The following is a 24,547-nucleotide window of genomic DNA, read 5'->3' on the forward strand; positions in this document are numbered from 1 at the left end:
GACAGAACATCCCAGTGTGATGTGTTTAAATGGAGAAAACGTACAGTACTGTTCAAAAGTTTAAAATAAGTATGAGACAAGTGTGCTTGTAGGTGGATTATAGTAAGTAATATGAAGGATGCAGTTACAAATCAAACTTTCAACAAAATACATTCAAATTGGCGGATCAGTTCTTAAGGCAGAAACAATTCTAAATGATTTTAAATTAATTATCTAATTTTGGAAAATTTGTAAAGGAGCAACAATATTTAAAGCAGCTTTTTGCAAGAATTTGATGGCCAATTTATGCAGAACACAACAACTGTGATTGGTCGGTCAAGCCATGTGTTCCCACCTATGCATCCACACTCACGGTTAAACTGCAGAGCGAAGAAGACACTCAAAGCTTGCTTAGACCATATGTGTGATTGCTTTAACAACATATTGCACATTAAGTGCCCCATCAAAGGCGCTACGCTTACATTTGTTAACAAGCTCCACCAAAGTTGTTCTCCCTATTACAGTATACCAGCATCAGCATAGGTTTGAAGAGGTTATTTTAAGGAAGCAGTGATAAACGCATTTGTGTTAAATCTAAATCTTGTAAGCTGTTATTGTATTTAGAAAATCCTGTAAAAAACATCAGTGTATGGGTAAATGGAGCAGGTCATGAGCTAAACTAAACTAAACAAGATAAATTACAACACATACTGAAAGATGCTTCCGAAAAACAGAATATAAGTATACGCCAACAGTCTTCAATTTCATATCCTGGAGGCACGTTGTACGTAATGTCAAAAATGGACATTGTTCTTCAACCCATTGTGTATAGTACGAAACTCTGTTTTAAATAACTTTAGAAGAACCCCCAAAGCTGTTCTCTGAAAGTCACACCACTGTCTAAAAGCGCCTGGTGACTCATCTGTACCGCTGTTATTGAATAAAAGTGAAGAAGAGTCTCTGAGGATGGAACACGTACAGTAAGGGTAATGATAACACATGTGGATGATGAGTAATTGCAGCAGATGAACAAAATATATTGAGGTGAGATATAATTGGCAAAGAGGATCAAAAAAAGATGAAAGGGTAAGCTTGTCGTAAAACACGACGGCAGCTGCCTTCTGAGCAAGCAGCTTATGGAAAAAGTTTGCTTAGTGATGAAGGACCGTGCTGTCAGTGTTCCCTGTTAGCACAGTCATGTCGTTATCAGCTCTGACTATAAACCGGTGTCGAAGTGGAGGTTCGCACACTCACCCACTAGCATTCCTGGTGCCCAGTTCAGGCACCATAAAACTGCCCGCTCTTAAATGTCACTCCATTCCTTCACTGCAAGTGGAAGCCCAGGAGACTCCAAGGGTGCATGTGGAGAGCCGAGTGAGATCTTGGGGCATCATTTTGTTTTTTTTGTCACTATAATTACTTGTACTGTAAGCTATGGTAGGTGGCAAAAAGTATATTTCCCAATCTATTATGAATTAAAATGCCCATGAAATGGTTTATTTGCTTTATTATGATGTTATATTATTATGTCTGTCATTTCATGCTCTTAAAGTTATTGCCATAAGTTCTGGAACAATATATTGTCCACAAAAATGGTCTTGACGGGCCTAGTTTGAGTACTGTTGCATACTTAAGTGATGTATTTAAGATCTAGTTTTCAAAACTATTTAGTTTTTTCCATTTATTAGGTTTGAACAACATAATTTAATTAAAGAAACCATCTTTGTTCCAATAATCTATAAGTTTCTGAATGATATGTCACTGTTATGGTGGATTATCATGTCCTTGAAATGTTCATCTATTTATCTAATTGTCATGACATTTAAATGGTGTTAAAAAGCATTATGAGGAAACCAGCCTTATTGTGGACCCACTTCTCCCTTGTAATGAATGCATTCAGCTACTTTAGGTTACACCAATTTCTGATTGGTATCAGAATTCAGCAAACACACACAGCTTGTCTTTGTATAGAAGTATTTCCAATAGAATAGAACTCATTGGAGCAGATCATCATAAACATATTGGCACCATGCTTAATTCCAAATCCTCTCAGCACTGAGCTGTGGAGCAGAGGAACTGTGTTCTCTGAAACTGTCTCTGGTGATCTGGTGTTTGGGAGTTGGTGAGGTGGAGATCATCCAACATTCTGTCTTACTAAGACTCTTGTCAGAACAGTAAAGACAGCTGTCTTACAACAAAAGTAGGATAATCTCTTTTTTTGTCTTTTATTCCAAAAGAAACCAAGAATGAGCAGGTGTTGGTGAGCACTTTTGTCCATATAGTATATGTAAGCATTCTGACTGCGATAAATAGTTTATATTCAGAACGTTCCAGCAAAGATTTCTTTTAGTTGACTTTCAGTTGTTTTTTAAAACAATCATTTTTTCATTATCATTTCATTATTGATGCTACTTCAGTGCAAACTAGACTGTTTCAATTCTGCAAATCCCTCCCTTTTCTCAGCTACTGTCAGAAAAGTTGGCCCGCAAGGAGAAGGAGAACCAGGAGCTGGAGGAGCGCCTGGGGCAAGAGCAGGCCTCCAAGAAGAACTTGCAAGGCAGCCTGCACCAGAGGGAGCTGGAGCTGCAGGAGGTCCAGGCACGTGCCTCTGCAGGGGAGAGTTCACTTGGCCGGACCCAGGCTGAGTTAACTGAACGCGGGGAGGAGGCGGCACGCCTCAGGCGTGAACTGGCAGAGCTGGAGAGGAGCTACCAGGAGCTCAAGGCTGAGCGCAAACAGCTGCATCAGCAGAAAGAGGAGAAAGAGAGTCAGGGTCTGCAGCAGCAGAGCGAGATCAGTCAGGTACGTTCTGCAAATAAAGAACTTTTTATTTTGTGTACAGTTGAATGTTGGTAAATGTGTATTGTGTATCGCTGCTCACTGCTCTGGTCCTGTTCTGTGCAGCTGCATGCAAAGCTGCTAGAGACTGAGCGGCAGCTTGGTGAAGTTCAGGGCCGGCTGAAGGAGCAGAGGCAGCTGTCTGGAGAGAAACTCAAAGACAGAGAGCAGCAGGCTGCTGAACTGCAGCTTAAACTGTCCCGATTGGATGAGCAGGTGAGCTGGGATTAGAATGTGTGACTGACAGATATTTTTCATTATCAAATCATTTTGGTTTCTCTGAGGATAATATGGGCTTTTAAACTAAGCTTAAATTTCTGGAGTTCTGAAGCTGTCAGCTGAAATGCAGTGGAATGTACATCGGAGGTGCCTACTATATTCTTTTACACATGGTACTTAATAGGGCTCTGTATTGGCAAGAACCTGGTAATATTGTCCAGCCATACAGTATTGCCAAACCTAATATCACAATACTTTAATATATCAAGATTTTCTTACACCCCTAGTTCCAAATATAGCAGCATTGTTATGGATTTGTTGTCTTAGGTTTAAGTGTATGGTTAGCAGTGTTAACCCTTTTGTGTGTTGCACTGCAGCTGAAGGAGAGCGCCACCAAGTCCACAGATCTTCAGCACCAGTTGGAGAAATCCAAACAGCAGCATCAAGAGGTGCAGGCTCTCCAGCAAAGCACCAATTGCAAGCTGCGAGAAGCACAGGTGACTAGCCTTCTCTTGAACCTTCATAAGCTTTATCTGTTGCACCAGATGAGATTGAAGGATTAAGATTTAAGCTTTAAGGTAAAAGTCTTAAAGCTGGGCCTTACCAGCTGAGTGATTCCAAGCTTAATCTTTACCTTGAGAACTGCGCTGTCATTCATCCAAAACAAAAGTTCTGAGCTCCACTGTCGTCTATCTTGTAGAATGACTTGGAACAGGTGCTGCGTCAAATCGGTGACAAGGACCAGAAGATTCAGAATCTGGAGGCCCTTCTGCAGAAAAGCAAGGCCAGCCTGAGCCAGCTGGAGGCTGAAAGAGAGGATCTGTGTGCCAAGATTCAGGCGGGAGAGGGAGAGGCTGCCTTGCTCAACCAGCTGCAGGAGAAGAACCACATGCTGCAGGAACAGGTTCAGATACATACATTTATACACACACCTTGAATTTTAATGTGTTCTTACACAGGAACTAGAGAACCAGCTTTTTACACAGCCTACAGGTGCTGGTCAACGAATTAGAATAATTTGAAATAGTGCTATCATGAAATTCTTTGAATGCATTTTTTGTGCAGAAAGCAAATCAGGTGTTCACCGCACCTGTCCTACTCATTAGACTAATCACAGAACTTGTTACCTGGAAAAAAATTTGCTCAGCTGAGCTTTCCAAAAGGCCCATTTAGGCCATTTAACTGTGACACTGTTGTTTTATTGAATTAGAATAATGGAGAAACCGTTTCATTGAATTAGAATAATTTTTATTATAATTACAAGCATCACTTTCTCAATTTTCAATTTTTTTTTTTTTTTCAATTTTTATTTTATTTATATAGCGCTTTTTACAACAAAGGTTGTCACAAAGCAGCTTTACAGGAAAAACAGGTCCACGCCTCTTATGAGCAGCACCACAGAGATGCCAATTTTATGGTGACACAGTGGCAAGGAAAAACTCCCTTCTCAGTATTTTGTGGCTGCCCCCTTGGCTTGTATGACTGCCTGAAGTCTCCGCGGCATCGATTTGACCAGCTTGTCGCAAGTTTCCGCACTCACAGCTTCCCAGGCAGTGGCGATGTTCTGCTTCAGTTGGTCCAGCGTAGTAGGCTTTCTGTCGCGAATTTTCCGCTTGACGATGGCCCAAAGGTTTTCAATGACATTGAGGTCAGGCGAGTTGGCCGGCCATGCCAAAACTTCAAGCTGTTTTTTAGTGAACCAATCTTTGGTCGACTTTGCCGCATGAGCCGGTGCAAGATCCTGTTGAAATATGAAGTCTTCTTCGCCGAACTGTTCCTCAACAGTCGGAATCAGGAACGTTTCCAGAACATCTTGATATACGGCAGCATTGACAGTCTTCTTGAGGAAGCAGAGTTTCCCTACACCTCGAGCGAACATGCATCCCCAGACCATAACGCTCTGGGGAAACTTGCCGGATCTTTTCACGCACTCGTGGTTGTAGGTTTCGCCACCACGACGCCAGACACGAGGACCTTGGTCACCGAAGGAGATGCAGAAGCGTGATTCGTCACTGAAGACCACTTTCTGCCAGTCTTCAGCAGTCCACTCGCCGTGTTCTTTGGCCCACTTCAGCCGTTTCTCCATTTGTTTCTTGTTCAGCATCGGTTTTACTGCTGGAACGCGAGATTTGAAGCCGAGTTCGCGCAGAAGACGGTAAGTGGTTGATCTGGAGACGTCAGCGCCGGTCTGCTTGTTCCACAAGTCGGTGAGCTCGGAAGTGGACTTGAACCGGTTGCTGACTGCGATCTTTCTCAGCTGCTTGTTGTCGCGAGCAGAAGTTTTTCGGACGCCGGAACAGTTGGTGCGCTTGCTGCAGTTTTTCTTGAGAGCTTTGCAGACGGAAGACTGGCTGATGCCGAGCTGCTCAGCAATTTTAGTTTGGGTCAAGCCTTGTTGGCGAAGGGCTTGAATTTGAGCCACTATTCCGGTTGAGAGGTCGCGCTGCTTACCCATGATTGATTTTACAACTTAGAAATTCTACTCAACCCTGACTTTATACTGCACAGTGAACACTCTTCACAGAAAACAAAAATTCGAGCATTTATTCTAATTCAATGAAACGGTTTCTCCATTATTCTAATTCAATAAAACAACAGTGTCACAGTTAAATGGCCTAAATGGGCCTTTTGGAAAGCTCAGCTGAGCTAATTTTTTTCCAGGTAACGAGTTCTGTGATTAGTCTAACGAGTAGGACAGGTGCGGTGAACACCTGATTTGCTTTCTGCACAAAAAATGCATTCAAAGAATTTCATGATTGCACTATTTCAAATTATTCTAATTCGTTGACCAGCACCTGTAGTGTGTCCTAAAGATAACTGTCAAACTTTTTTGTCCATCCACAGATAACTCAGTTCACAGACAAGCTGAAAAATCAGTCTGAGAGCCATAAACAGGCCCAAGAGAACCTGCATGAGCAGTTGCAGGAACAGAAGAGCCAGCTACGCTCAGCACACGACCGCTGCCAGGGCTTAGAGAGGACTGTGACTGATCTGACTGCCCAGCTCACTCAGAGCAAGGAGAGACTGGCACAGCTAGACACTCAGGTACTTGGGAAGTTTTTAAGAAACAAATGTAGCTTAAATTAAATCAGTTGTGTTCATTTCATGTTGAGAATTTTATTTTTTCCACTCACAGCTAAAAGCTAAGACAGAAATGCTGCTTTCTGCTGAAGCAGCCAAAAATGCTCAGAGAGCTGACCTCGAGAATCATCTAGAAACAGCTCAGAATGCGCTTCAGGACAAGCAGCAGGTAGATCATTTAAAAGTACATCTGATATTGAAGCTCTCCATTAGTTGGATCTTGGCTGGAACGTTCTAATGGAGAATATTACCTAATGACTGCCTCTGTATGTTCTAATAATGTCCCCTCTATATTTTGGCTTATCTTTGAGCCTTTACAGTAAGTTACAGTAAAAGAGGATATTTTAATCATTTGTGTGCCCTTGTTTGTTTAGGAATTGAGTAAGGTCCAGGCACAGCTGGAGGAACAGGGTTGTAGAATGCAGGAGAAGCAGGAACAGTGTTCTCAGCTGGAAACCAGCCTGAAGGAGAGCAGAGACAAGTTGCTGGCTGCAGAGCAGAAGACTGACACCCTGGAGAGCCAAATCAAGGTCAGCTGCACTGAAAACCCAAACTCCACCTTTTTGCTGAGTAGGAATGGAAATCTGGCCCAACATTGTCATAGCTTACTTGTGTCAGCAGTCTAAGAGGCTAGGGCATAGGGTATGTGGTTATGTACAGAGTGTGCATAGGCTACAGCATAGGTTTGACACAGAGTAAATCGGCCCTGAGACGCTGACTCTATGGTAAAGGTTCTCAAGTTTGAATCCCAGGGCATGCTGCATTGCCATTGGTAGCCAGACACTGAAAGAGCAGAATTGACCATGCTCTCTCTGGATGGGCAGATGGCTGTCTCATGTGTCACTGGCTGATGCACACAAAATGTATCTATATGGCTTTATTGACATTGGTAGCACTAATAAAATGCTGTTAGGATGTTATTAGTGTTTGTTTGTTAGAGACTAGTTAACTATTAGCAGTGCACTTATGTTTACAACATTGACCATTATTAAAGCAAGTGCCATAATTGTGATTTTGCTAATGTAAGAGTGCTGTGTAAGTTTCCCCAGCATGTGTCAAAAATGTGAAGACTGCTTGGGTAGAAAAGGAGAAGTGACAGAAATCATACATCATGACTATCTGTAAGACTGTGACACTGTAACCGTCCTTCTGCTGAGTCACATCACTTTCACATGCTGCAGACTGTCACCTGGTCCATTAGGACTGAGAATCCCCTTCCTACTGTTTGTCCTTTACTCTCTACCTTGGGGCATCAATTTATCTCCACATTTTGAGCACACATCATCTTTAGAGACTGTGAATAGTGTGTTTGTGAACTCTTATTGGGTGTATATCTGTGGCAGAAAGCAGAGGCTGAGTTGACAGAGCTGCGCTCAGCGAGGGAGCAGGCACAGAAAGAGCAGCAGAGACAACAGCAGAAGACTAGTGAGCTAGAGAAAAAGAACAAGGAACTTGGTCGTCGGTTGGACACTGAAAAACAGGGGTAAGTGGTTATGTAACTCTGAACTTCTACATACCTAAGATTGTTACATTCCTAAGATTGTTAACTGTTATCAAAGTATTTAAGACAATGGATGCCTCCTACTTATTATGTTATTGTTAGGGATGAAATAAAATTTTCTCAGCAGTGCTAGTCTAATAAATAATTTGCATCAGCAGTGCTACTCTAAGCACACAGTTGTCATATTATTCACAAATTTATCTCAGCAGTGCAATTCTAATCATATGTGTACCTCAGAGTCATACATTTATAAAGTCTTAACTCTTTTGACTTATTCAACTTATATTTGCCATTCCATTTTTTTAATCATTTTGGTTGCCAGTTTTTTGGTACATCCAAATATATGATCTTTATGCTCTGGTTTAACATATGCCATGACTCTCTATTTCTCTCTGTCTCTCTTAGGGCTGCATCACTTCAGGAGGAAGTGCAAAAGAAGAGTTCTGCTTTGGCAGACACAAAAAAGCAACTTGAAGCAGTGGAGAAAAACCGAAGTGGTCTACAGACCAGCTTGGATCAACTCACCAAGGAAGGAAAAGCACAACAGGCTGAGCTGGAGAAGAAGCTCCAGGGCCAGAGTGTAGAGCTCCAGAAGGTTCAGCAGGAGAGGGACACGCAGGGTAAAGAGCTCACTTCGGTAAAGGAGGCTCTGAGCAAGACCTCTGCAACATTGAAAGAGAGCCAGACTCAGTTGGAGAAGGCAAAGAAAAACAGTGCAGCAGCTCTAGAGGAGAAGGTATGCTGATTAATGATGGATTCAGTCTTTTAAAAGTATATGTTGTTATATTAATATACAACCTGTTTATCCTTTTCCTCTTATAGGAAAAAGCTCACCAGAAGGCACAGCAGGAGCTTCAGAAGAGTGTGGAAGCTACATCTAAAGAACTGAGTACAGCTAAATCTCAGCTGGAGAAAATAGCAGAGGTGAGAAGTAAATTCTTACGAAACATGAGCAATTTTTCTAAATATGCCAAAAAATCGTATAGTGACTTGTGTGGAACAATGTGTGTTTAGGTGGAGAAGGGACTTCAAGCCCAGCAGACAGCATTGAATGCACAGTTGAAACAGACTCAGGATGCTCTGAAAGAGAAGGAGAAGGAGGTGCAGCAGCTGCAGGCACAGCTGAAGACAGCTCAGGGTTCCTTTAGCCAAGAAGTGAAGAAACTGCAGAGTCAAGTGGCAGAGCTGCAGGCTGCCCAAACTCAGAAGGTTTGTGCTTTTTGCCGCATATGTTTGTAGTATTTTGTATTTTTGGCCACTTTAGTGAGAACATCTTTGTTACAGTAACAGAAGTGATTGTGCTGGGTCTGTTCTAACCCGTTCTTTCTCTGCAACTCTATTTGAACTCTGTTTTATAACCAGTGCATTATATTATGTTTTCAAATTAGCATATTTCTATTGTGGCATTATTTTGAACATGTAGTATCAACACTGGAATGTGAAGTATGTACTGAATGCTTTCTGATGTAAGGTGCGTCATATTTCAGGTGGAAGAGCTGACTAAGTTGAAGGAGCAGATGACGGGGCTGTCGAAAGAGCTGAGCTCAGAGAAAAGTCGCTGTGCAGAAGTGCAAAAAACCTGTGACAGTACCAAGGAAACTCTCACCAAACTACAATCTGACTACTATGGCAAGGAGTCTGAAGTCTCGGCCATGCGTCAGGACCTCAAGGCGGGTTTTTTATTGAATGTTTGCAACATAATAAGTAGAAACAGCTTTTGAAATAGAAGACCAAATTAACCAGCTTTTCTTAAAAGAAACTTCCTACTACCTCCTGTAATGTACTGTAATGTGTCTGAATGGCTTCATGTCTACATCCACACTGTAGGTAAAAGTGTTCCAAATACTATCCTTTGCATTATTTGTGATACAGATACAGTGTTTTGTGTCAGTGTGAGTAAAAACACTGGGCATGTGCATCCTTTGTACATATATGCTGCTGGTCAAAAGAACACCCCTGTTTTTAAGTTGTCCAGTAGCAGTGCTGTATGGCCCAGACAAGCTGCGTTTTTCCCCTTCATTTTCTCATATTAGCAACAACTTTATTACTGCACATCACCTGTCAGACCTGTAAGACTTCTTTTCACTGCTGAAACTGAGACTTAGTCCAGTAAATTGTAAATTACTGTCATTTTTTTAAATCTGTGTCCAAAGCTCGGATTATTTCCATGGCTACTTACCAGCTGTAAGCCATTTACCAATGAATTGAGAAAAATCACCCCCTTTTTTTAAACAATATATTTATTTATTTATTTATTTTTACAATATACTTTTTCACTATGTATATATACAGCAAGAAGAAGAAAAATAAATGAGGTAAAAGGAGCAAAGTGAACAGCAGTTTAGGAGGTTTTCAATAAAGAGATTGCGAGGTAACCGATCTCATAAATATTTGTCTGATCTCTGTCTTTAAACTAAATTTGAAGGCGCTTATCACAACTGCTCCTTATTTCTGAAGAAATGTGCAAATGTGGCCACAGGAGGATGAGGCTTCTGTTTAAAAGGAAAATAAAAAGCTTATAAACAAAGAGAACTGGCAATAGCTGATAAGTTTACTCTTTTTACAGAGAGCTCAAACATATTCTCTGTGATTATCCCATATGTCAGCCACTGGAACTTTTTGATAGTCTCTGTGATGCTGAAGGGATAAACTCAAAGTCACTTGAACTATGTGCTCTTTTGCGCATGTGCATCAGTTTAAGAGCTTGACTTGTTTAGACAAACATTGGTTTAAAGTCAGAAAAAAAAAACGAATCGCTGTAGCCTGTAGTCATAGTGGCATTTATACACATTTTACAGTTAATTTGATTACACAGCTTGTATTTTTCTGTGTTGTGTAGGTGTGTGAGGACAAGCTGGCTCTTGCTCAGGAGGAGCTGGTAGCCAGCACCAACCAGCTGAACAACCGTGATGCCCAGATCCAGGACCTGAAGGCGGCCAGAGCTGCGTTGGAGAAGGACCTGGGCAAGAGAGATGAAAAGCTCAAACAACAGGAGGAGGCACTCCGACAACTTCAGAAACAACAGGTACCTGCAGTCAGCTCTTTTATCAGCTGCTCGGCCCAAAACCAGAGGAGATTTATGTAAACATTAACACAATTCTTTTCTCAAGACAGACTGGAGCAATTTTCTGATTTTCACTAGTGTGTGTTTCTGTTTCTGTGCATAGGAACTAACACAGGAGCAGCTGAAGAAGGAACACAGTCAAGTGGAGGAGATGAGGGAGGCTCAGAGTGCTCTAGAGAAAGACCGCAGCAAGCTTAGTGCAGAGCTCAAAGCTTTGGCAGACAAGAGTGAGAAGGTGCGTCATCCACTAAAATGCTTAATGCTTAAAGTTATGGCTATTGTTCTCCAAACCGTCATTGATAGATCTGAGTTTTTTTTTTTTTTCTTATTGTAAAAATATTTTTTTTTCTTTAGATCTTCAGTTTAAATATTGTAGTTTAGAGCAGTGTTTCTCAACCCAGCTTCTCAAGATTCACGTCCCTGCACACTTTTCTTGTTTTCTTGCTTTAACACAGTAATGCCCTTGTTAATAAGTTGATTACCTGGATCAGCTGTGCTAGCAACAGGAAAAAACCCTATAATGTGCGCGGTCACAGTGGACCTCCAGTATGCTTCAATGTCTCTTAAGACTGTGTATATGTATGCATATGTGTGTAGGAGGTCAAAGAGCTGCAGGCAGCGAAGCAGCTGTTACTCCAGCAGAAAGTGGATCTGCAGGGCAAAGTGGAGGCGGCTCAGGCTACGCTGGAGCAGGAGAAAAGAGAACACCAAACTACTCGTGACTCCATCCAACAAACACAGCAGCAGCACAAAGCAGAGACGGACAAACTGCAGAAACAGCTGGTACTTTCAGCATGTATTCACACACGTTTAGGTTTTACTATTTTAACTAGAGTTGTTCATAAACAAGCAAGGTAATCTCACTTATTCAAGATTTCTGCCTTCCTTGTATCTGAGTGAATAGTTCAGTTTATGATACGTTTACTAATAAACAATCTGCTGCCCATACAGTCTGCCATTGTTCCAGCATCCTTTTGTTTCTTTCTCAAGGCGCTGGAGGTGAAGGCTAAAGAGGAGGTGGACAAGCGGAGGGAGGATGCAGAGGCTAAGCTAACGATGCAGGTTTCTGCACTGAATGAGAATGTGGCGACGCTGAAGCGTGAGTGGCAGGGCAGCCAGAGGCGTGTGGGTGAGCTGGAGAAGCAGACCGATGAGCTGCGTGGGGAGATTGCTGTGCTGGAGGCCACGGTGCAGAACAACCAGGATGAGAGGCGTGCCCTGCTGGAGAGGTGTGAAACTACACAGCTTTCAAGCATCTCTTTAGTGTTTTCTTTTTTTCTTGTTTTGCTTTATATATGCTCACTCTGTGTGTCTGTCTTCTATCTTGCAGATGTGTGAAGGGTGAGGGAGAGATTGAGAAGTTGCAGGGTAAAGTGGTGGAGATGAGAAGGAAACTGGATGACACTACAGCAGCCATGCAGGAGCTGGGCAGAGAGAACCAATCTTTACAGGTATCTGCACTGTTTTCAGTCAGTAGATTTAAATGTATTAATATATCTTTGTCCATACATCTGTACACACTCATTTGACTGAATACATTCCCCTACTTTTAGTTGCACCTATTGGGGACACAGATGTACAAAAATACAAACAGATACACAACACAAAGCCTACTGCCAGGCATGAGCTAGAGAGGTAATAAGCCCCAATCACTGAGTTGTGGAGCAGTGAAGTTGTTTTCTTTGGAAATATAGTGGTCAGTCCAGTTTTGGATGAGTTGGGGGTAGGGTTGCAACGGTATGAGATTTTCACGGTATGATAACCGTCTCAGAAAATACCACGGTATCACGGTTATCACGGTATCACAGTTTGTTACATACAGTTGTGGTCAAAAGTTTACATACACTTGTAAAAAAACATAATGTTATGGCTGTCTTGAGTTTTCAATAAGTTCTACAACTCTTATTTTTCTGTGATAGAGTGATCGGAACACATACATGTTTGTCACAAAAAACAGTCATAAAATTTGGTTCTTTCATAAATTTATTATGGGTCTGCTGAAAATGTCACCAAATCTGCTGGGTCAAAAATATACATACAGCAACAAAATTTGTCAATTTTGGTGATGTAGCGAGTTGTGTCAATCAAATTAGCTTCATGTCATGGCCTCTTCACTTCTTGTAAGTGATTCTGATTGACTACAGCTGTTGACTTCTCATGAGCCCATTTAAATAGGGCTCATTTGACCCAGTGATTAGACTCAGCTACACTCTAAAAAACAGAGGTACGATATGAGTACTTTTTTGTACTCGAAGGTACACTCTTTATAATTGTACCCTCAAAGGTACAATATTGGTCTTTACAGGGTCAGATTTGTTCCCTCTGAAGTACAAAGTCATTTCTAACAGCAATAAGTACAAATTTGTACCATTTAACCAGCCAAAGGGTACATTCAGTATTCTGCATCACTGTACTAATAAACTATATATATTTAAATTGCACATTTTTTTTATTTGAAAGCCAGACAATTTTGTATCATCAAGTTTTTGAGCCATATTTAGTTGATGATAACGTTTATAATCTTTATAATCTTTACTGCCACAAAAACCATGGGTACAAAAAAGGACTTTCACTGAAAGGTACTTTTTTGTGCCTCAATATAAGGTACAGCCCCAGCGACAAGCTTTGTACTCTTTTAAGTACAAATCTGTACTTATATTTCTTAGAGTGTACAAAAGCTACAATGGGAAAGTCAAAGGAACTCAGTGTGGATCTGAAAAAGCGAATTATTGACTTGAACAAGTCAGGGAAGTCACTTGGAGCCATTTCAAAGCAGCTACAGGTCCCAAGAGCAACTGTGCAGACAATTATACGCAAGTATAAAGTGCATGGAACAGTTGTGTCACTGCCACGATCAGGAAGAAAACGCAAGCTATCACATGCTGCCGAGAGGAGATTGGTCAGGATGGTCAAGAGTCAACCAAGAATCACCAAGAAGCAGGTCTGCAAGGATTTGGAAGCTGATGGAACACAGGTGTCAGTCTCCACAGTCAAGCGCGTTTTACATCGCCATGGACTGAGAGGCTGCCGTGCAAGAAAGAAGCCCTTGCTCCAGAAAAGGCACCTTAAGTTCTCTGGTCAGACGAAACAAAAATTGAGCTGTTTGGCCACAACACCCAGCAATATGTTTGGAGGAGAAAAGGTGAGGCCTTTAATCCCAGGAACACCATGCCTACTGTCAAGCATGGTGGTGGTAGTATTATGCTCTGGGGATGTTTTGCTGCCAGTGGAACTGGTTCTTTGCAGAAAGTAAATGGGATAATGAAGAAGGAGGATTACCTCCAAATTCTGCAGGAAAACTTAAAACCATCAGCCCGAAGGTTGGGTCTTGGGCGCAGTTGGGTGTTCCAACAAGACAATGACCCAAAACACACATCAAAAGTGGTAAAGGAATGGCTAAACCAGGCTAGAATTAAGGTTTTAGAATGGCCTTCCCAAAGTCCTGACTTAAACCCCATTGAGAACATGTGGACAGTGCTAAAGAAATGGGTTCATGCAAGAAAACCATCACATTTAGCTGAACTGCACCAATTCTGTCAAGAAGAGTGGTCAAACATTCGACCTGAAGCTTGCCAGGAGCTTGTGGATGGCTACCAAAAGCGCCTAGTTGCCGTGAAAATGGCCAAGGGACATGTAACCAAATACTAATGTTGCTGTATGTATATTTTTGACCCAGCAGATTTGGTGACATTTTCAGCAGACCCATAATAAATTTATGAAAGAACCAAATTTTATGACTGTTTTTTGTGACAAACATGTATGTGTTCCGATCACTCTATCACAGAAAAATAAGAGTTGTAGAACTTATTGAAAACTCAAGACAGCCATAACATTATGTTTTTTTACAAGTGTATGTAAACTTTTGACCACAACTGTATATTATTAAACTGACCCTTAAAGAAATTACAACAAAGGTTTTTTGTTCAATTAACTTTTTATTGTAGAAACCTGGAACAATTATAATTTTAATGTCTCCTTAAAAAAAAAAAATTGTACACCATCAGGTGAAGGAAACCAGGTTTTTCCACTACTCTTAAGGGCATTAAGAGTGTATATAAAAATCCTGTATTTAAAATATTCAGTACAATTATTTAAGTTTAAATTATTTAATATCTAATGAACTGAGCCTGCTCAGTGTCTGATCAACAACTGTTGTAAACGTCCGTTTTACTGCCAAGTTGGTATATAACCAGATACTGCAGAAAGAGGGGATTTATTTCTGACATGATCCTCACAATAGAGATTTCTATTTTAAGGCTTTCACACCGGTTTTAACATATGAAAAACAGGCACGTCAGAATTTGAAAATGAACGCATGTAAATGAATGGCGTCTTTCACATCCAGTCCGGCCAGGACCTTTACACGGACATGTGAATCCATCGTAGCACGCACTTCACGCCTGTACCTGCGTGCCCAAATTTCGGATAACTCAGCGCTTTTGCGGGCGCTTACTGCATGGGTTGTGCACGACTACAAAGAGGTTTTATTTAGGTTCAGATTAAAATTATAAACTAAACACATACTTTGCGCTGCACGGCGGGGTGGTGTTCTTGGAGATGGGAGAACAGGTTTGATGTAAGTCCACCTTTAGCTGTGACTTTACTGCCACATTGATCACAAATCGGATAACCATCCTCGTGTGCGTTCGGCGGGTCTCTGAAATAGTCCCACACTGCTGATTTTAGTTTAGCCTTTTTTTAGGCAGACGGAGATTTGTTTAGTCTGATGCACTTTCTGCCGTTCTTACCGCTGAGCAGCTGAAGCGGAGCAGAGTTGCGCATGCGCGGGTGAGTTTCTCCGCTGGCTTGCGTTTTACCGGTAATAAGCAAACACACACGGTATGATAACCGTACATTTTAATACCATGGTATACCGTGAAACGAGTTACCGCTGCAACCCTAGTTGGTGGTGAGGTGGTATTGACCTCATTTACAATCTTTTTGCTGAATGCTGTCAAATTCTCACAGCAGTGCTCGAAAATCTATTAAAAAACACTACAAAGACAGTTAAAGCCTTTGAACACTGCATCGTGTTGAAACATACATAAAAAATACACGATCGTTTTTAAAAACGAGCACACATATATTAATGTCTTCCAGACTGAGTAAGAAACTGACAGACAGCAGCGCTGCATAATTATTTTATTCAAAGTTTCAATTTTCTGCCTGACCAATGGACCAACACATTATCTTTTGCTACCGCAGTTTCTGCTTATATGACACAATCAATGTAACCCATATTGCTAGGGTTGTCTGCTTAATATACAATACAAAATTATAAAAAAAATAAAATAAAAAGGTAAGATATTATGATGGTCATTTTTCATGTCTTGTATACAATAGTTTTAAATGTATTTATACTTACAATATATTTCCTGGCCTTTATACATATACATATACATATGACACACAGCTGACTGTGCTTCATTTAGTACATTGCAATCTGAAGCCCATAATGAGAACATTTATTAAGGCTTTTCAAAGTAAAGAACATGCACAAAGAGTGGATGGATCATGTTCTGCCAGTCCAGGGGATTAAACTGGTGACTCTTTGGGCCCAAGCCTGCTTCTCAAACCTTTAGGCCACAGCTGCCCCCGAAAGGAAAGCAATGTTCTTTTCTTGGATAAAATCAACCTATCATACTTTTAGTTAACAGCCGAACTAACAATGTTCTCCAGGTTTTTTTTATTTAATTAAATAATCAAGGTGAATATTTTTGTAATATTATCCCATCATTTCAACAGAATACTTCAAACTTGTTACAGGCTTTTATTTACAGCTAACGGAAGCACACACTTTGTATCCAGACACATTCATTCATTTTGTATAAATATATGCAGTGTTCCTTGTGCTGGCTCATTTCTACAGATCTTTGTAAATCTAGACTATTTACGTTCTCATTAGCACTGTTCTTTAGAACTGGCTTAGTTTTCATGGTGTGCTGTGTGTGTGTTGATGCAGATAAAGCAGTCGCAGTCACTCACACGGAAGTGGGCGGAGGACAACGAGGTGCAGAACTGCATGTCCTGTGGGAAAGGCTTCTCCGTGACCATCCGGAAGGTGACTTTTTCCCCTTCCCTTTCTCTCTCCTTTGATTTCTTTTTGTTTTTTCTTTCCCACCTCCCCCAGCTCTCTTTCTGTTGCTCCCCCAAACACATACCCACCCACCCCCACCCCCTCCCTGCACACAGACCCCTCTCATTTGATGCAGGCGCTTGTTCTAAACATCAAAGCCCAAAATCAATACTATGTTAATGGTCTACCACAGGGACCCACTTCTATACAGAACCCATTCAAAGTCCTCTGTTTTTGTGTTTGTTTCTCCCCCTCGCCTTATGAACAGGCAGTATTGTGTAGAAACACTTTAATCTCTAGTCAAAGCACTTGTGTGGTGCTTACAGCAGTCTGGCGGTGGTAGAGCATTGCGGTTTGGAAGTACAACGATTCATTCGGTCAAATGTTTGAAAACACTGAAGGGTCTGGTTGCTTCGGTATTAATTACAAGCAGCTCAGACATCTCAACTTAAATCAGCAGTATTTGATACCTGAGCTAGGGAGCTAGAGGTGGGGACAGTACCTAGTCGGTCTGCCAAAAAGCTTGCAACTTGCAAGGAATTTAGATAAGAGTGTGACTGCTGAAGTCTGTGTAAGCTATATGAGTCTCAGGTGCACCTGATCATCCACAGTCTGTGATAGTTTTCTGATTTTCTGCGTTTCACAGGGTGATACCTCAAAAGGAGCTGTGATTTTTTGTACAGAATTCAATAAAATGGACACACACACACAAATAAATTGAATTAATAATATGTATGCAAATAAATGAATAAAAAAATAAAATCCAAAAGGATTATTATTTTAGCCAAAATAAAGGCTGAAAGTGTAGTATATTGCATAAATATGCCAATTGAATGCCATCAAACTAAGCTGAACTGCTTGAATTTTTGTACCAGGAGTGGCATAAAGTTATCCAAAAGCAGTGTGTAAGACTGGTGGAGGAAAACATGCCAAGATGCATGAAAACAGTGATTAAAAAACAGGGTTATTCCACCAAATATTGATTTCTGATCTCTTAAAACTTTATGAATATGAACTTGTTTTCTTTGCATTATTTGAGGTCTAAAAGCTCTGCATCTTTTTATTTCAGCCATTTCTCATTTTGCAAATAAATGCTCTAAATGACAGTATTTCTATTTGGAATTTGGGAGAAATGTCCCAAGTTTATGGAATAAAACAACGTTTATTTTACTTAAACATATACCTATAAATAAATATCAATTTAAATAGCAACACATTTGTCCAGAACTGTATATATAAAATATAGTGTCCCAGAAACAATTGTAACAAACAGTATTATTTTAGCATTTTATGCCACTGATCTTATAATAATACAGTAGTTATAATACATAATCATTAAATTGCACTTTTAAAAGAGCAATGAAATTTTAATGATCGTGAATAATTATATATTTCTTTGGAATAATGATATGAATAATCACTTTGGTGAACCTAAAAAGCTTTAAAGTGAGTCTAAAGCCTTGCTGCTCTCGTCTAAACATTCAAATATCATACAATGTTGAACTATAAGGTGGGTCATCTGTTACTGATGACAGACTCATCCATTGTTTGAATGAGGAACCAGACTGAAACCTCAGAGCAGCGGAAAGTAAAAAGCTCTTTATGTAGGGCTTTGAAGGTCATGTATCCATTAGCTAGTCACACCTATTGGCAGGTCACACAGAAACCCTTGGAGCAACTCTTTAGTGTGGATGACATAACCATGAACAATAAGTATTTACCTGCTGTTTATGGTTTATGGCATTCTGAATATTGAAGTTATTTTTGTTAGTCCTCATTATGGAAACATTGAAATATGTAATCCTCTTTTGTTTCAATTTATTTTATACATCTACAATATTGTGAAAGTTTTAAGCACCCGGAGTGGTTAAGATGGCTGCACACTGAGCACTCTGCACGCCGACAGCACCACAAAAAAACATTATTAAACCATTAATTCTAATGCAGGGGCATCACACTACACAACAAATGCTGGTATTCAAGGACTCAAGGAATGTTCAATTTCTTTGCATGCCATAGCACTCCACACACTGTTTCAACAATACCACAAAAATCAATACTATATTACCAAGGACTTAAATTCAGTATTAAAAAGAAACATTTTACTGGGAGGAGACTGGCTCAGCTCTGTTCAGTGTTGTAGTCTCTACTGTCCAGAGAAGAGGATTTCTTTGCAGTCATTGCAATTGCAAGAACGTTAGTGAAGACCGAATGTTGGATGATCACTACCTCACCTCATCCTCAAATCTGGAGCTCCATCATTCCAGAGAAAACACAGAGCTGTGGGCTTTATACGCACCTGTCTATAAACCTGATTCATATTGCCTTGGTAACACTTAAAGGTGAGGGAACATATTTGGACACACATTTCAGTCATTTTTTATAGCTCCAATACCTTTCTGTTGCAGGAAAAACTCTAATCATCAGATACCCCATTTTTCCCTCCATCTCCACGCTTATTGAAATAATATCATGGCCCAAAGTTTTAAACTCTGCATAAACTATACATTATTTGTGGCTTCTGTCTCAGGAAAGGTCCCGTACTGACATTACTGTGGTGTGCTTAGTGTACAGTCACATTTAGGTGGACATATAAATTTTTTTCTGTTGTATGTTTGTCTGTTCTAATGTGATCTAGAGTTTCTGAAAGCATTTTTATATAAATGCATTTAAAGCATGTGTTTAGATGCGTAAAGCTTAGGCACAGTAGTATACATCTGCAAATTGTCTCTGTATTTCTGAATTCATTGATTCCATTGATAAACAGATATTTACACTACTGGTTTTAAGTTTAAAAACAAATGGAATAGTTTGAGTCTATAACCATGCTGCTCACTATTCTCCTCTCTCTGTCTCTCTCTCTCCTCTTCAGCATCACTGTCGCCACTGCGGCAACATCTTCTGTGCCGAGTGCTCGGCCAGGAACGCCCTGACGCCGTCCTCCAAGAAGCCTGTGCGAGTGTGTGAGGCGTGCTTTGAGGAGCTCCAGGGCTGACTGCCGTCTGCCTCCTCCTCACCCCACCAGCCAGCTGCTCCTCCAGCCTCTATTCCACACGCTTTACACTGACTCTTCCCGTGCAGGAGAGCTGCTTTACTCAGCCCCACAGGCAGGGGCAGAGAGGAGAGGTGTGGTAGGGCAGCAGGGCTGTGTGGGGGCTGTGGAGAGAGATAATTGAGGAGCAGTCTGCCTTTGATCTGCTGACTGGGCTTGAGGTGGCCGCTCCTCCTTTCTGCCAGAGTGCAGCCGGACCAGAGGGCCAGCCCTCATCTGAACAGTGCCTTGGTCACTTCTGAGACCGTATGGGGTTCTGAAGAATCCAGAGAGAAAAAAAAAGGGAGAGCAGTCCAGCAGCTTGGTGCGCTTGGGCCCTTTTCAAAGTTTATTTGTAATAGAAGGGGTTTTAAATGGTTTTAGCTTCTGGATGTCAAACTGAGAGATTTCTGCTGCAAGCTTTTGCTCGTATTCAGCATAGCAGTGGTAAATCTGTCAGAGTAAAATCCAGGCCTTTTTTTGTTGTTTTAGTTGTTGTTTATTTGATGTCATGATGTTGAAAGGACAAAGCAGGATGAGACTGTATTCTACAGCAGTGGTTCCCAGCCTTAGTTTTGTTTCTAGTCCTGGAGGACCCTCTGCTTATGTCTTAACACACCTGTTCAAACTATTCAGCTAATTACAAACCTCTTCCCTGAGGTCCTGTAGACAAGTCATTTAAAAACTGAAGATTTTCTCTGTATTTCGGTCCTTTTGTTCATCACAATCATTGTTGTGTGGACAAGAAACGCAGAGCTTTGTATAAATGCTAACATTAAATTGCGTACAGGTTTCTGGCAGAATTCCAAACACCATTTTTTTCCTATGCAATGAACTACATAAAGCTTAAAACTACATCTACACACAGATAAGACTACACTTTAGATTTTCATCATATGAATCAATGTAAATGCTGCTTTACTACAAATATATAATTCTCTGTTTAAGTTTAAAGTTCATCATTTAATGACTTGCATAGTTCACAGCTTACAAAAACAGTGAGCAATTTGGCATTTAATCTCTGTATGAGGTACTGTCGCTTCCAACATGACTAGCATGCTGATGGCTGTGTTTCTTTTCTCTGTGTAAATGTGTGGAAAATATCTTTACAAAAAATATTGAAGAAATATTTTAAAGATATTTGGATACGTGTGGGTTTTGCCCAGGTGAAAAAAGGTGGTGAGTGAAAGCAGGGCCCTTCAGGATTAGGGTTGTGGGGTCAGAACCACTGCACTACAGCATACTCTGAAGTCTTAGACTAGTGGATCCCAACCCTGGCCTTGAAGGACCCTCTACTCTACATATTGTAGTGTTTACTAAGCTCTTAATGCCTGGTTCACACTTCTGGTATATGATTGGTTGTGATGTGATCACGAGTCCTTCAATTGTTGTGGCTTTCGTACTAAATGACCAGCAGACCATGATCAGCTACACTGGGTCACAAATGACACGATCTGGCTGCTCTCCAGAAACACATTTTGTCACAAGGGTACACAAGAACGTTTTGTCAGCAATCAGAAAACCAGGCTAAACTCATGTAGTGTAAACTGGGCATAAGACACAATATTCAGCTAATCAGCTCATATTTGAGTTGAAGGTGGTGTGTTGGAGCAAGAGTCCTCCAGGTCTAGGGTTGGGAAGCACTGCCTGAGACAGATCAGGGTTGATTCCAGCTTCTTAGATTGAATAGATGAAGCTCTCGTTAGAGACTGGTTCAGATCTTCTTTGTAACTTTAACTTAAACCTTCTTGAAAATTCAGGCATGTTTTCTTTCTGTAATTTCAGTGTAACCTAACATGCTTGCGATGCTGCTCATATCTTCATGATTGACACTTTTTGTTTCTTTGTATTTTTAACACATTTTTAATGTTTCATTTATTAATTCAACTTTATCAGGTGCATTCTGACAGTATGTATGCAGACGTCTCTAATGATTAACTGGTCATGATTCTTCACACAATCCATTATTTGCACAAGCTTATGCTCTGCTGTTAAGCAATAATTGTGGTGCTGTGGCTGTTCTTGTGTGCGCGTTGTGTCTGTGTGTGTGCGTGCGTGTGTATGCATAGAAAAGCCTAAAGGTGTACTGATTGTATAATGCGCAAAACATGGGTTGTCTCATCATCAAGCAATCTTTTACCATCCCTCAGCATTCTGCATCATCTGTGAGGGAAAAAGTACCTTTTAAGAAGACCATGATGCAGTCATTATCTATGTCTATGTCTACATGTAAAGAGAACGGCAGTGATGTCTGCATGGATGCTAGAAGCTGCGGGAATTAACTGAATGGAAGTGCTAAATCTGTAACTAAATGCAGTTTGGACTCCAGGTTCCGTTGTTACCCTGCACAGATACCTGTAGCTGCTGTCTGGTCCTCTCCAGCACTGTATTGGCTGTTGTCTAGCTGTGCCACAGTGATGTGTTTGTTGCTCTACAGGCAGAAGAAGGCTTGCCTCAGCATTGTGGTGGTGATGGTGGTACTTAAGTGTATTTCAGGTGCATGCCTTTACTTTACTTTTCTTATTCACACTGCAGTGTCCTTTTTTATTTTCTTTAAGGCCCTGTCCACGTGTACCTGGATTTTTTTTTCTTTTTTGGTCAAAATTTAGGTTTTCATCCATTTTGTTTTTTTTCCATTCACAAGATAATGCAGTTTCAGCGAGCTTTTCAAAAAATGCTTGCCGATTAGGGCTGCTACCAATGTTTTTTTTTTGGTAGTCGACTGAACGGTTCATTATTTTTCTGATTATTTCATTAGTCAGCATTTTTTTCTGCCATGCCCTCCATCAGTTTTCCTGCAAAACAAGAGTAACAGATAGACATGGGATTCACAGAAGACGTGTAAATGTGGATTGTTCTAATCTGTTTGGGCACTTTTGGTGACCAGCCTATAATCCTCCCCCCAACGCGCCATTTTAAAATTAATGATTAGTTGACAATGAAATTTGTAGTTGATAATTATTTTTCTAGTTCACATTATTGATTATGTTGACTAATTGTTACAGGCCACACAATGTGGAGATTTTTTTAAAGCTCTGTCATCAGTGTTGTTTACACAGTTTAAACAGACTTTTGTGTAAACACTGATGGCAAAAACGCATGTATGTTTCAGGCTGAATCTCAAATACCTCTTTACTCCTTTATATAGTGCTACATAAGGCATAAAACAGCTACACCTACATGTAGATCACCCAAGCTTTCAGATTTTGATGTATAATTAAATGTAAATACTGCTCCATTACCAATATATAATACTTGTTAATATGTACTATTTTTCAATTTATAATTTGTAATTCTGTCACTTGTCTTATACATTATGTAAGTAGTGTATACTGTCTCTGGAACTATTTTTTTTTTAAACAGAAGGAGGGCAAGCCTAAAAATATATAAAAAAAAAAAAAAAACAATCCATACATGTAAGGTTGTAGCTTTAAAACAGTTTTTTTTTTTTTTTTTTTTTTTTTTTTTTTAAAAGGATTTTCATAAAAAAAATCAACAAAAAAAAAAAAAAATGAAATCCAGATGTGTGTGGACGGGGCCTAACACACCAAACGCACATGGAAATGCAACAGGAGCTGCACATGTAGTATGTGTATCAGTGTAGATTCAGTTGCGTTTCTTTCTTTTGTGTTTCTCCACCTACCTCTGGACTGTTTGTGCCCCAGCATTGGTTTTTCCTTCACGCTGCAAGCTCGGTGTTCCAACCACAGATGTTCCATGGCAACGCTGTGTTTGACTGTCACCCTTTATAAGTTATTATGGAAGAAGAATGAAGTCTGTTAAAGATTAACTGGTGATTTGAATGTTAATTATACCACAGATTACCGATATCACGCCATCCTGGTCCTGCCAAGTGCCATAGCCTACCTGGTCTCGCTCTTCCTAGCAACCGCAACCACAACACGCTATCTATCATTCCTGGGGACTGAAGCAATGCTGTAATTATATCTGCAAAATGTTGTATATCACATTCAGGAGATAAAAAAAACGGGAGAAATATTGTATTAATATTGTACAAAGACACATTTCTTGGGAAGATTCATAAATAAATGGGTGTCATTTATTATTATTATTAATAGAATTGTGAAACACATCACTATTGTCCATTTTAGGAGTAACACTACACTGTAATCGAGTGTGTCATCATGTGCGTCAGTTGTGCATGAGCTGTGACCTGGCTTACAGTCGCATAGCAGGGTGTTACTGTTCGTGATCACGTGAGTGTGCCTTATTTAAGCCGCGCTTTTTTACTGTCACATCTGCTCTTTTGTCACATGGATTAATTTGACCGCTGTGTGTGTGTGCGCCTAAATTACCACTAAAAACTGTTGGTATGGAGAGACTACCTGAATGGATTATGAACGTAATTTATGTCAATAGGTATTATTTGTTTTCTAATTTTTCATCAATATGTTTAAGAGTAAATAAACTAGGTGTTTCTATTTTCAATGCACTTTGTGTTTTCAATTTTTTTATTTTATTTTTTTCGCTCTAAGCTAATTAACCAGTAGGACTCCCCGCTCACTTGCAATGGTCCCGACCGTAAGAGGGTGGGGACAAAAATATAAGCCACAAAACCATCATCTGTTTTTGAACTGCAAAAAGTGCATCCATAGACAGCATTAAGTGCACTGAGAGGAAAGGGCATCGACTCAGCTCAGATACATCAGCAAACACCTGTGCTCATCAGCATCACAATGAGAGTGATGTGAGGAGCACAGTTGCTGTGCACTCTGTGGCTCCAGCTAATGATGGCAA

General features: G+C 40.4%; 1 protein-coding gene across 4 annotated transcripts in view; it reads left to right on the forward strand.

Moving 5' to 3' along the window:
• eea1 (early endosome antigen 1) overlaps positions 1-24,238 on the forward strand; it is a 38,190-nt gene extending 13,952 nt beyond the window's left edge. For all 4 annotated transcript variants that reach the window (XM_007250556.4, XM_007250554.4, XM_007250555.4 and 1 more), the window contains 19 exons: positions 2,443-2,781; positions 2,884-3,033; positions 3,414-3,533; positions 3,737-3,940; positions 5,881-6,081; positions 6,173-6,286; positions 6,492-6,647; positions 7,461-7,600; positions 8,024-8,354; positions 8,441-8,542; positions 8,633-8,827; positions 9,106-9,288; positions 10,458-10,643; positions 10,786-10,917; positions 11,280-11,465; positions 11,673-11,911; positions 12,013-12,133; positions 16,645-16,743; positions 19,631-24,238. In XM_007250556.4, the coding sequence (XP_007250618.3) occupies positions 2,443-2,781; positions 2,884-3,033; positions 3,414-3,533; positions 3,737-3,940; positions 5,881-6,081; positions 6,173-6,286; positions 6,492-6,647; positions 7,461-7,600; positions 8,024-8,354; positions 8,441-8,542; positions 8,633-8,827; positions 9,106-9,288; positions 10,458-10,643; positions 10,786-10,917; positions 11,280-11,465; positions 11,673-11,911; positions 12,013-12,133; positions 16,645-16,743; positions 19,631-19,753 (3,321 nt within the window). In that variant the 3' untranslated portion in view covers positions 19,754-24,238. The remainder of the gene's footprint in view (positions 1-2,442; positions 2,782-2,883; positions 3,034-3,413; positions 3,534-3,736; positions 3,941-5,880; positions 6,082-6,172; positions 6,287-6,491; positions 6,648-7,460; positions 7,601-8,023; positions 8,355-8,440; positions 8,543-8,632; positions 8,828-9,105; positions 9,289-10,457; positions 10,644-10,785; positions 10,918-11,279; positions 11,466-11,672; positions 11,912-12,012; positions 12,134-16,644; positions 16,744-19,630) is intronic.
• The last annotated feature ends 309 nt before the right edge of the window (positions 24,239-24,547 follow it).

This window comes from Astyanax mexicanus, chromosome 9, assembly GCF_023375975.1.
Source record: "Astyanax mexicanus isolate ESR-SI-001 chromosome 9, AstMex3_surface, whole genome shotgun sequence".
Taxonomy (NCBI): domain Eukaryota; kingdom Metazoa; phylum Chordata; class Actinopteri; order Characiformes; family Acestrorhamphidae; genus Astyanax; species Astyanax mexicanus.